The sequence below is a fragment of the Peromyscus californicus genome, unplaced genomic scaffold (genome assembly GCF_007827085.1).
Source record: "Peromyscus californicus insignis strain IS unplaced genomic scaffold, ASM782708v3 Scaffold_7__1_contigs__length_154581171, whole genome shotgun sequence".
Classification (NCBI taxonomy): Eukaryota; Metazoa; Chordata; class Mammalia; order Rodentia; family Cricetidae; genus Peromyscus; species Peromyscus californicus.
The window spans coordinates 4,156,256-4,169,707 of record NW_026294595.1 but is presented as its reverse complement, the minus strand read 5'-3'; the positions used below and the strand labels follow the sequence as shown (position 1 = coordinate 4,169,707).

At 41.4% G+C, this 13,452-nt stretch overlaps 1 protein-coding gene across 2 annotated transcripts in view; it reads right to left on the bottom strand.

Moving 5' to 3' along the window:
* LOC128101160 (complement C5) overlaps positions 1-13,452 on the bottom strand; it is a 107,635-nt gene that overhangs the window by 77,393 nt on the left and 16,790 nt on the right. For both annotated transcript variants that reach the window (XM_052724016.1, XM_052724015.1), the window contains exons 3-5: positions 7,775-7,937; positions 5,246-5,316; positions 1,746-1,837 (exon numbers count right to left, since the gene is read on the bottom strand). In XM_052724016.1, the coding sequence (XP_052579976.1) occupies positions 1,746-1,837; positions 5,246-5,316; positions 7,775-7,937 (326 nt within the window). The remainder of the gene's footprint in view (positions 1-1,745; positions 1,838-5,245; positions 5,317-7,774; positions 7,938-13,452) is intronic.

Genomic DNA, 13,452 nt, shown 5'->3' with positions numbered 1-13,452 from the left:
GGAGTTCCCAATCAACTGGAAACTACAAGGCGAGAGTGTGGCAGGTAGGGAGGTCCTGCCTGTCATCCCAGCACTGGCAGGGGACTGAGACAGGAGGATTACCAGGGCTTGGGGTGGAGAATGAATTCCAGGCCAACCTGAGGAACAGTGAGATCCTGCCTCAAAAACAAGCAAACAGCAAAACTCAAGAAACAAGAAAATAAATAAAGACGTGGAGATAAGGATCACAAAGAAAATAAGAGGGGGAGTTGTGTTAGAGCACACCCAGGGACAGTGTCTTAGCAAAGGCTAACTTTTGCCCTGACGATGAGGTGAAGCGCAGCATGGGAGACAAGGTGAAGCATGCTCAAAGCAGAGGAGACGCGTGCAAAGGTTTGGAGGTGGCGAGATAGGAGTCAGCAGTCGCCTAGGGATGCGTAACCTGCCTGGGGCAAATGGCACACATTTGAGAAATGATAGCAGTGACAGCTCAATCCTGTCCTATAGAGCACAGGATATTTTCAAGAGACTACACAACTTAAAAATTATCCAATGTATTGAAACTCCCCAGTTTCAATATCAAAACCTTAGAATAATGCATCTACTCTAAACTCCTTTTCAGAGAGCATGGGGGAAAGGACCGTAGAACGGTTGGCTGGTGTTCAGTGGTTCCTGTTTGGAGATGCTCTTGTCTTATATGTGCTACACTGCTCTCCCTTGGAAGCAAGGATGGAGTCTCCATCTCTGTAATGCATGTGGTGATGGACTGTGGACCCCAATAAATCTGCCTGAAGATCAGAGAACAGAACAAGCCACTAGATTCAACAGAGAGGCCAGGCAGTGGTGGCACACACCTTTAATCCTAGCACTCGGGAGGCAGAGATCCATCTGGATCTCTGTGAGTTCAAAGCCACCCTGGATTACATGAGATTGATTCAGTCTAGGAGAGTAACAGAGCCAGGCAGTGGTGGCCACACCTTTAATCCCAGTACTTGGGAGTCACATGCCTTTAATCCCAGCACTTGAGATCTCATGCCTTTGCTACCAGTATCTGGGAAGCACACATGCCTCTAATCCCAACACTAGAAAGGAAGTAATATGGCTGGGCAGAGATAGGTATATATGGCATGAGGAGACAGGAACTAAAGCCCTTTTGGGCTGAAAGCCCTTTTTGGCTAGACCCATTTTGGCTGGGGGTTCAGAAACATTCAGTCAGAGGATTCATGGAGTTGGCGAGGTGAGAAGTAGCTGTGGCTTGTTCCTTTGTCTCTCTGATCTTTCAGCGTTTACCCCATATCTGGCTCCAGGTTTTCATTAAAGACCATTTAGGATTTGCGTTATATTGCACTGCTCACTTCCAATGTGATTCAAATATACAGATACGTGGTAGCTAAATGTGTATCACATTGAAAGTGTGTGTGTGTGTGTGTGTGTGTGTGAGAGAGAGAGAGAGAGAGAGAGAGAGAGAGAGAGAGAGAGAGAGAGAGAGAGATCTGTTTCCCAAGCCGACAGTGAATCCCTGGGATCCTCCGCCTCAGTCTCCTGGGTATCTGGGATGGCGGTGGGCTATGCTGGATTCCAGCAGTGAGAATGTTTTTCTTTCCGTAGCAGGAAGCAGCCTCACCAGACTGAAGACTCTCCAAGTTCACATCTGTGGCGCTCTGCCAACACTAGGTGGCTCTGTTTGATTGTGTATCTCCTTCCCCAGAAGTTCCAGATGTGCTTTTTAGAGAAAATTTGTTTAATAACAAATATTTTTTACTTACTTAGGATTAGATGGAATCTTGAAGTCAGGAAAAGAGATAATTCCGGTATAATCATTTTCTTCTATAATGTCAACTTCTGATCCTTCGGGGTCCTTTGAATAGAAACAGACATCCGTACCTTAGTTCACTTTCTGTGGTTATAAAAGAGTATCTGTGACAGGCAATTTACAAGAGATGGAGATTTATTTAGGCTTGTGGCTTTGGAGGCTGTTAAGTCCAAGAGCATGGCAATGGCATTGGGTAGGTAGGGATGTCTGTCCTTCAGCTCAGGTTAGAAAGTGGACTAGTGAGCAGATTCTGCAAGAGCCTTTCAGTTCCAGCCACTGTTCCAGGCACTCAGTCCCATGGGAACGCCTGGAATTCATTCACAAGGGTAAGGTCCTCCTGCCCCCACCCCTACTCCTCAACATTGCCACACTGAGAATTAAGCTTTACCACATGTACTTTAGGAAGACACAGTGAAACCCTAGCAGCTTTCAAAGCACAGACACCACATTTAAAGTTACTGACTGCAATATAATCTTTGATCTGCAAAAAACATTTCCCAAACAGGCATCAGCCTTCATGAGGACGAAATTCTATCAAAGATTATGAAAGGTAGCCATGGTTCACGGGTCCCTCCCACTGTTTAGATCCTCCCCATCTCTCTTCACTGTCTACACTGTACATTAAGAGAAACGCAAGCCCAGACAGGTCCACACCTGTCACTCCAGTGGGAGGGAAAGGAAGATTGTGAACTCAAGGCCAGCCTGGGCTACACAGTGAGACTCCGCCTCAAAAAAGGCTTTAATAACATACTGGATGAAAGCAAAACTCCTCATTTGGTGTTTTAAAAAAACTTTTCTTCTGTTAAACTGAAGAACCAGCCTGCCTCTATCTTAGGTTTAAAAGCCATCTTATGTAAAGACAAACTAGGTTCATTCCTGTTTATGATTAAATCTCTGTTTCTCAAGGATTGGGCTATACCCCACCTATAACCTTAACAACAAATGGTTCTGAACTGCCTATTCCAGGAATGACAATCATTTCTGTTTCAAAAAGTTGTTTATAGCCATCTTGCAACCCTACCTTTGTTGCCAAAGGTTCTATGGTCACCTATGACTCCCTTGCTATGCCCACAATATAACCATGTCTTTGTTCCAGGAGGTCGTTAGGACTAATTTGTTGTGCTTATGTTCTGCTCCTATAACCCTGACTATTTTGCCCCCCAAATCCCCCATTTAGAAACCTCCTACCAGCGAGCTATAAAAGCCTTGTCTTCCTCATATCCAGGTAGCCTGGGTACATGAATACAAAAGCTTGTTTTAATTAATTGCTTTCTTTGATTAATATGGCCATGGTGATTTGGGTTGGTGGTCTTTTTCCTCTGATCTTTGGGATTAACAAACCATCACACACACACACACACACACACACACACACACACACACACACACACACACGCATACACACGCATACACACGCATACACGCACGCATGCACGCACGCGCACACGCACACACACTTTAGCCCTGATACAACCCTTAGAATAGTTACACATATTGAAAGTTCTCATAAATCTTCTCCATAAATGGCATTGTTTTTGGGTCAGCGACTTTGGAGCTATTCATGGAGTTCCTGGTGAGTCTTAACTTAAAAACTCAACAAGTTGGAAAACTTACAAAGGCCTGTTTGAATAAGAATGATCCTCACAGATTTACAGGTAAGTATCTTCCTGGCTGTTCTTCATCCCATCATCATTCATGATGAACCTTTCTCAAATTCTTTGCTCAGGGTGCTTCCTACATCCTTCTTCCTTGTGGCTCTGGGCTCGGCTCCCCACACCCAGGAAGCTCTTTCACCGATGACTGGCATCCGTTTCTTTTGCATGTGGTTCCAGGATTCAGCTTCACCCAAGTTCAGTTACAGCCAAGAAGGACAAAGAATCCATGTCCCTTCACCCCTTACTCTCCAGTAGAAATAAGAACATTGGAGCTGACATCTCTCCCAGGCTTTGTCAGTCAGCCAATTATTTACTATGCTTGTTTGTGTCTACACTAGTCTCATTGTGCTGGCTAGTTTTATGTCAACTTGATACAAGCTAGAGTCATCAGAGAGGAGGGAGCCAAAACTGAGAAAACACCTCCATAAGATCTGGCTGTAGGCAAGCCCATAGGGCGTTTTCTTAATTAATGATGGATGTGCAAGGGCCCAGCCCATTATGGGTGGTGCCATCCCTGGACAGGTGGTTCTGGGTTCTATAAGAAAGCAGGCTGAGCAAGCCATGATGAGCAAGCCAGTAGGCAGCACCCCTTCATGACCTCTGCATCAGCTCCTGCCTCCAGGTTCCTGCTCTGTTGAGTTCCTGTCCTGACTTTCTTCAGTGATGGACCATGATGTGGAAGTGTAAGCCAAACAAACTCTTTCCTCCTCAAGTTGCTTTGGTCATGATGTTTCATCACAGCAATAGAAACCCTAACTAAGACATTAATTTTTTCCTGCTTCCATAGATTAACTCATGCTAATTCCTACAGGGACAGCTTTCATTATTTCAAAGAACCCACGACAGTTCCTTTCATTATGACCTAACTCAAGGTTTTCCTTACCTTTTCCATTCCAGAGAAGGAATGTATCACCCCTCAGGCTCACTCATACTGTGTTTTCCTCCAGAATCCTTGAGTCATTAATGCACATTTTGGCATATACTCTAGTAAGTTTTGTTCTCTAATACACACTCCTTTAATGTGCATTCTAAATTTGTTTGAGAATGGGAAAAGGTGCCTATACGTCGTTTGTAAGACAACCCCTGTTAATAAGTGAGCAGCTGACCAATTGCAGTAATCATTTCCCCACAGAAATGTCTCTGGGAATTGATTATAAATCTATGATAGGGAAAACCATGGAATTGGTTTCACATCATCTGCTGTATATGATCTGTCAGTTTAGTGGCTGGTAAATGCTGAGCATATTAGTATATTAGTCACTAAAATCTAAGTTCCTTAAAAATAAGTAAAACCAAACAAATAAAGGTTTTACATATCACAGACAGTCAAGTGATTCTTTCTTAGATTTATTTTATTATTTTTTGTGTATAAATGTTTCGCCTGCATGTCTGTCTGTGTACCACATGTGTGTCTGGTGTCTGAGGGAGTGGTGAGCCTCTATGTGGGTGCTGGGAATTGAACCTGGGTCCTTGGCAAGAACAACAAGTGCTCTTAACTAATGAGCTAGCTCTCCAGCCCTGTCAATTACTTCTTGATGGGCATGCTCTTAAAAAGTAAGTAGTACAGAGGATGGATTTCGATGGTTTAGATCACTATCCTTCCCAGTGTTAAGTTAGCTTGTCTGGGCTTTCTATGTGTCTGCCATACAGATGTAAATCTATAATGCACATTCACGCTAAGCATTTAATAACTGTTTTTATGACATCAAATGATTTAGTGTAGTGTGAGGATGGGATTGTGGAGGGATATGCCTCAATAAAAACGTTAAAGTGTTATTTACAGAAATAAAATACTTACTATGAAAGTTAAGATAGTCTCCCTTTTGGCTGGCTTCAAGTCGTCATTCAGCGAATAGACTCTGATTTTCACTGTGAAAACATGTGACATCATCAGAAGCTCCGACAAACAAGCACATTTCAATATTTTGTTTATTTATTTACTTTATTCTTTCACATTTTATTTTCAGTCAGAATTTCACTAAAAATTGGTTAGTCTGGCCTTGAACTCACCCTGAAGCCTATTCTGTCCTTGAACTCATAATCTTCCTGCCTCAGCCTCTCATGTAGCTGGGATTACAGATTTAGGCCCTATGGTTTTTAAATTTTTCACAACCATCCTTAATGAGAGGATTTTCATTTAAAAGGCTATATGCACAATCCATAAATGAAAATATATATTCAAAAGAAAGAGAATCCTCTGAGATTCATTTAAGGAGTTACTTGTATTGAATTTAACATACAGTTTTATATATATATTTGTAGACAATCTTTGGGAACACATCCATAGTGTAAAATAATTTGTATCTGTACTATTTATCAAGTAGCTACCATATAGTTAAATGAGAGTATCAGATGTTGTCTTTATCAGAGTTAATGGAAAACTGGAAATTTGGTTCAGACAGTATGTATTCTACTTACAAAATCCAACAGGGGTAAAATACTATGACCAAAAGCAACTTGGGTTGGGGGGAGAGTTTATTTCAGCTTACAATTCTCAGGTCACACTCCATTATTGAGCAAAGTCAGGGCAGGAACTCCAGGCAGGAACCTGGAGGCAGGAACTGAAGGGGCCACGGAGGAACACTGCATACTGGCTTGTTCTTCCTGGCTAGCTACCCTGCTCTTACAAAATCATGGCCATTTGCCCATGGGTATCACCTCCCCCATCATGGGAAGGACCCACCTACATCAGTAATTGGTACAGTTCTATGAGGGGAATTGTATTATTATCTTTTTTTATCAGATGAGGAATGGGGCTGTGAGAGTCTAATTCACACATGATCACATAGTCAGGAATAGCCCATACTTAGATTTGAGCCCAGTTAATATGGCTCCAGAGACTGCATTCAAGCTACTCTAGTTTGCTACCTGTCCCCAAAGGAGAAACATCTGTAAGAAGTTCTTTCATTTTCCTTTATGACTAGATTCAGTGAAAGCACCTTATCTTCTTATCAGACAAATCCTGATAGGAAAAAATAAGGCCACTCCCAAGGGAAGCTCTAACAGCCAAGAGGGTCCTGGGCTCCGGGATCTAGACTGCTTACTTGCTATACAAGTCTGATGACCAGATGTGGTAGGTAGTGTGAATGGTACCCATTTCCCAAAGCATCCTCTGTGGTAGGAGGGCAAGGTGAAGTTATACTTGTTTCTAGGTATGATTAAGGTGAAAAAGACCCAATCTGTATGGGTAGAGACTATGGTTTTTCTTTTAAAAAGCCATCAACACCTTTTTTTTTTCAGCCTTCAAAAATTTTTAGGTGTGTGGGTGTTTTGCCTGAATGTATGTGTGCATGCTGTGCCTGCAGAGGTCAGAAGGGGGCGATGGATCCCTTGGGACCAGAGTTACAGACAGTTGTGAGCCAACGTATGACTGCCAGTGCCGAACCATCTCTCTCTCCAGTCACCCGCCCCCCCAGTCATCTTCTCTCCGTCAAGAGCTCACACTGATCTGGTAGTGACATCCTCACTCTCTCTAGCCTTTTCCTGCCTGAGCCAACCATAGCAGGCTCTCTACTCCACGTCACCGTTGACATCACCGTTGACATCACCGTTGACACCACCAATCACCATCAGCATTAGCATACTATGTAATGCTTTTCAATGAAGCTCGCTGATCCTCTCTCCCTTTTTCTGTCCTTCCCCATCAGTATTATTAATGAAATCTCATTGCTTTCTCTTTCCACAAACACGTCTCTTACAGATTGTCTCTTCAGAGTCAATGATGGCGAGAAGGAGATGAAGGAATTTTATGAGGTAAATCAGGGCTTTCCTCAACCACAGGCTCTAGGCCCTTCCCTCTGTAACAGATGGCATTGTTTTAACAGACACTTTCATAGACAAACGGCCTTTGAATATTAGTATCCACACATTCCCATGGTGTTGTTTATCCCTTCTGAGACATCTGGTCTCCCCTTGTTGGGTGTTGTTTCCCAGTTGAGAATTCAGTCCCGACTCTGCATTTGTTATGAACATGGCTCTGTCATAAATATTTCTCCTTTGTCTAAATTTTATTTGAAATAAAATCTATTTATTTAATGAGTAAGTTCTAACAACATTTTACAATGTTTGGGAAGCTTTTTTTATCTACTTGGAAATAACTGATAATACAGCAGATGTAATTTTGGATTTTTCAATCTATTTAGAAATTTCTTTATAAATTAAAAATCAAATGCTATTTGAAAACTATAAAAGTCGTTAGGAACTGAGGGCTGGTTTTGATCTTGTTATTTTTTTTTCAGGGTGAAAATCAGTCTCCACTCAATTCCATGTGTCAAAAGGGCTAAAATACCGCATCAGTTTCCCCACGAGGAAGCGCTTTGCCCGCTACCTGACTGGTCTGGAGTGTAAACAGGTTTGTCTGTGTGGATGAAGAGAAATCCATTGTCATAGGTTATTGGCATTTTTTTCGATTTTGAAAAATGCTTTGACACGACTTCTAGATACACATGTGAGATTGGGTCTTGTTCTCCAGGCAGTTGGCTGGGCTGTATCTGTAAGGACAATAGCGGAAAGAGTGTAATTCTAAGGTTATAAAGCACACTGCAAAACCACTGCAATCTCATTAGAATCAAAAAACGATTCTGCATATTACGTCATTTAGACAGTGGTATAGCCTAGCACTCTAGACACTGAAGCAGAAAGACCACGGTTTCAAGGGCACCCTGGGCTGCATAGTGAAACACTGTCTCAAAATAAACCAAGTCAACCAGCAAGTAAACAAAAGCAGCAGAATGGCACAAGAGCTAGAAGAGCAAATTAAAGTGGCCCAAGCCCTTCATTGTCCAATGTCATGATGAAAACTTTGCTGTCAGCAATGGAACATTAGCTGGAAAGATAGATCAATTGGTAAAGTACTTGCTTTGCAAGTACAAGGTCCTGAGTTCAAAAACCCAAAACCCAAGTTACAAAAAGGCTGGGTGTTGTGGCCAGTACTTGCAATCCCAGAACCTGGGAGGTAGAGACAGACAGAACCCTGGGGCCTGCCACCTGGTCTGCCTCATGTACCTGGTGAATTCCAGGCCAGTGAGAGACCCTGTCATAAGAAATAAGGCAGATGGCAACCAAGGAACCACAGCTGAACTTGTCCTCTGGCCTCCACAAGTAAGTGCATGGTTACCTGTACACACACACACACACACACACACACACACACACACACACACACACACAGAGGAGTGGGAGGGGGGAGGCCACAGTTTAAAAGAAAGCAAAACCCCACCCTCACCTCCACCCCCCCCACCCCGAAACCCAGAGACTCAAAAAGTACACCAGTGGTAGAATTACTGAGCAGATCTGCAGTCTAACCAGACAGGAACCCTGGGTCTAACACAGTATCGGGTACCATGAGTGCTGGGATCTTTCTTGGGGATTGATGGGAGCAGCGACAGGATGTCTGTATCGGCAAAGCCCCTCCCAGTAGAGCAGACCCTGAGGAGCCGGGCAGTATCAGGGGACTAATCTGGGTTCTGGCATGTTGTAGAATACCTCTAGTGTTGAGATGTGGTCTGAGCCTTAGACAAGAGTGAGACTTACTAGTTCTGCAGAACAGTGATAAAAGTGCTAGTGTGTTTGCCAATGGAGAGTTCACAAATAGCCCTTTCTAGTACTCAGAGACCTCCTCTCATTATTGCATTCCTGCCTACCCTAAAACCACACCTCTGGTTGGGGGACAAATGATACAAGGATCAACCCAGGAAACCTAACAACACAAAGGTCCAGCTGTTACGAGAGGAGACCAGGTTAAACTGTCAAAGAAACACAACCAACAATGCAGGGATGGAGTCCACCCTGGAGAGTGATGGCATAGACATCCTGCGTCCGTGTGGACCACAGTGAATACTCTGCACCCCTGAACGTGTGCGTGACCACATAAATACAGTCTGTACCTGAATACACACATGTGGTTTTATCGAGACAGTCTAGACTTGTACCGAGACAAGTGACCACACAGGGACAGAGGTTACTTAGTACCTACATTTAATTTCATAGACCACTTTGTATTGCATTATTCTCCCAAAGTACACAGGCACTTTCCATGCCTTGGCCTTCTGGTGATTCAATTGCTTCAGGTTGAGTGGTTACATTTTTTTAACTCTTTTTTATTTCTATTCCACCTTTGACTGTAACTATTTCATTTCTTCTCTTCTTTATTGGTCCCATTTAGCTTTCTCCCCATTTTTCTTTATTGTTTTAATGCTAATAGCTAATTTTACTTCAGTTACTCAACTTCCTATTTCCTTCCATTCCTACTCTTAATAGCTAATACCTAAGTCACACTATGCTGTCTTTGATCCTTTATTGTCCTGAAGTTATTGGAATTAAAAAGGTGATTTTTTAAATTCATTCTTACTGTATTTTCATAGCAGGCCTACTTATCAGTTGTGGTTACTTCTGCAGTTAGAAGTCTACTCTTGGAGTAATAATAGAGATTGTGCCTGGTCCCCTGAGTGTGTGGGCTGAGAGTTTAGCCACTGAGTCTAGAGTTGGAGAAACAACAACTAACCCTACTACACCCTAGTCCCACTTGAATGGGGGAAATATTTTAACTGAAAAAAATACAGGTGATTAAAAAACAAACAAACAAAAAACAACCAATGACCTAATCCCAGATGCTCAAATCCAATTGAAGTAACAATAGAAACATAAAAAAAATCACAACATGACTCCTCCCAAAATTACCAAACCACAATAATAAGTTCCAATGAATGTGAATTAAATGAAATCCCAAAGAATTTAAAATAATAATTATAAGAATATTCAATGAGCTCAAAGAGTACATGAATAAATTCCTGAATGAATTAAAAGAGAATTAAAAAATCTGAATGAAATGAGGATGCCAATAGAAAATGTGAAAGGGAATTCAATAAAAATAGTAAAAAAAAAAAAAAGTCAAACTGAAATTTTAGAAATGAAAACCTTAATAAGATGAATTTAAAAATTCAGAGGAAAGCCCTTCCAATAGAGTGTATCAAGTGAACAACATGGCCTAAAGGCAATACAGATAACTTAGAGCAGCCAGACAATGTCTGTAATAAAGCAACAATAATACGTGAACAGAACATACACCATTTATGGGACACCACGGGAAAAAACCTCTATAGTTCAGGAGCATAGAAGAGTTCAAGCTAAGTCAGAGAAAAACATATTCAATAAAATCAGAATGGAGCAATTTCCAAATCTAGAGAAAGAGGACCCCCTCTTGATACAGGAGACATTTAATATTCCAAATACACTAGATCAGAAAAGAATCTCTCCACATCATAATATAGTTAAAACACTAAGTACACAGAACAAGGAAATAATATTGAAAGCTGCAAGTGAGAAACACAGAATCATTTTTAAAAACAGAACACATCAGAGTAAGATCAAATTTTCAATAGAAACTCCAAATGCCAAGAGAGCATGGAACAAAGTATTTTCAGCTGTGAGAGACAGTTGCCAAACCAGATTACTATATCCAGCAAAGATATCCCTCAAAATTAAAGAGGAAAGAAAATCTTCCAACAATAAACTTATGGCCACACACCAGCAGCACAGATACCACAATGAAGAGAAAGATAAACACATCCATGAAGCCACAGGAAAGAATAAGCCACACTAGAACAATAATACTCAATTAAGGAATAGAAAGCACCAAATACTACAAAAATAGAATTTAATACACCTTTCAATAATAACTCTGGATGTCAGTAGTCTCAATTCTCCAATCAAAAGACACAGTGTAGCAGATTGATCTTAAACATGGAACCTATCTATTTGTTGGCTGCAAGAAACACATCTTACTGACAAAGATGAACATCTAAACATGGAAGGGTTGAAAAAAGAATTCCAGCTGGGCGGTGGTGGCGCACGCCTTTAATCCCAGCACTCAGGAGGCAGAGGCAGGGGGATCTCTGTGAGTGTAAGGCCAGCCTGGGCTACAAAGTGAGTTCCAGGAAAGGCACCAAAGCTACACAGAGAAAGCTTGTCTTGAAAAAACAAACAAAAACAAAAACAAAAACAAAAAACAAAACAAAACAAAAAGAAATCTGAGCAAATGGACTAGTCAACAAGCAAGCAAAGCTACTATGACACCTGAAAAAACAAACTTAAAAACTAGTCAAAAAAGATAAGAAGGTCACTTCATATTAATTAAGGCCATAGTCCACTAGGAAGACATTACAATCCCAGATATATGTGCGTCGGACATCAGCACACCCAGACACAAAACAACACAACCAGATGAAAGGCACAGGCTGACATCAACAGAACAATAGTGATTGTCTACAACACCATACTCTCACCAGACACCCCCCCCCCCCCAAAAAAAAAACAGTCAGGAAACATCAGGTTTAAATGTTAGTATAAGTCAAATGGACTTTACAAACATCTGCAGAATATTCTACCCAAATACTGAAGAAAACACATTTTTCTCAGTGACCCACAGGACTTTCTAGTATGTCTAGCTGAATAAAAGAGTTTAAATGATTTCTTATAATCTATCTGATGACAACAGACTCAAACTAGAAACCAACAGCTGGAAAATTATAGAAAGTACAAAGTTATGGAGATTGAACAACATATCCCTGAATAATGAGCAAGTCATCAGAGATCGGGGGGACATGTAAAAATACCAAGAATCACATAGAAGGAAACATGACAGAATCTGGGGTGGCACAGCCATATCTGAATGGAATGGCAGAAGTCATAAAGCCAGCACAGCTGCTTGACAAAGATCCAGCAAAGCTGAGCCACATGATGGCTGCCACGCCACCTTTGGTTCTCATCTCCACCTGCTGCATACTTGGGGCACTTTTAATATTTGTACAATTTGGGGATATTGGATTGATGGAAAATTCCTTATGAATCATTTATGCCTTCTCCCAGGAATGCTGCTTCTAAGCTTCCCCAGGAAAGCCCTGAACATACTATTCCTCCTGCTTTGAGGGAGATATCCTTATCTACTTGAAGGTCTTCCTTACGCCTTGGAGGTTGTGACACATAAAGAAGTCAGAGGTCCTTCATGAGGCTATGAGACATTCTTGAAACATCTGTCCCTGTACTTACACAGGAACAAGATATTCAAAACAAAGTAAGCTTAAAAAGGTCAACAAGATTTGGTGGGCTAGAGGAGTTGGCCACAGTTCAGATTACAAGCCTCTTCCCATGGTACACTCAGACAATTATGTGGCATACAACTCTGCCCTACATAGAGACATATTGATGAGCAAAGTATGGAGTGGAAAGATGATAAAAGTATGAGGTGTCAGGACCTGCCTCTCTTTGAAAAGTTAGCTCATGCAGAGCCACTGTAATGTCATATTACCAAGGAACAACAGAATGCCAGAATTAGACATATAGACAAATTCTATAAAGATATAAATGTGAACATTGATTGTATTATGTCAGAATTTGAATAATAACTGCAGCATCTTTGGCCTGAGGATTTTTCCTGGGCATTCTGACCGCTAAGAGTTAATAATACACTGTTGAGACATGGCAAAATGCCCAAGGTGGTTGAAGATTTTTGTTTTGGTCTAGTGTCCTTGAAGCAACCAAAGCTACCAGCCTGAGAATAGGCTGTCATATGCCTCTAGATTCTCAAAAATTGGGTTATGGGGTTAACGAGTAAGAATGATAACTTTGTTTATTAGTGATGTCAAAACTTGAGGGAAAATGATTGGAAATGACATTTCTGTTCTGTCATAGTTTATTAATGATGACTAAAAGATGAGCAAAAGAAAGTGAAACTTGTCCAAAAACAAAAGTGATATGATCTATGTTTTGGAACATCATGAATGTATCCCCGCTTACTAAATTCTGTATAAATAAAGAAATACTCTGACTGCTAGTCAGTCACACTGCAAGATTCTTCTGACCACCATGGCCTGGCTCACTTCCTTCCCCCACCAACTCCTTACACACTCTGCAGGACCCATCTACCACCAGGGATGGCTCCTGGCACTGGGACACAATGAAAGTAGTTTGAGGGGAATTTTATAGCTAAAAATGCCTACTTAAAAAAAA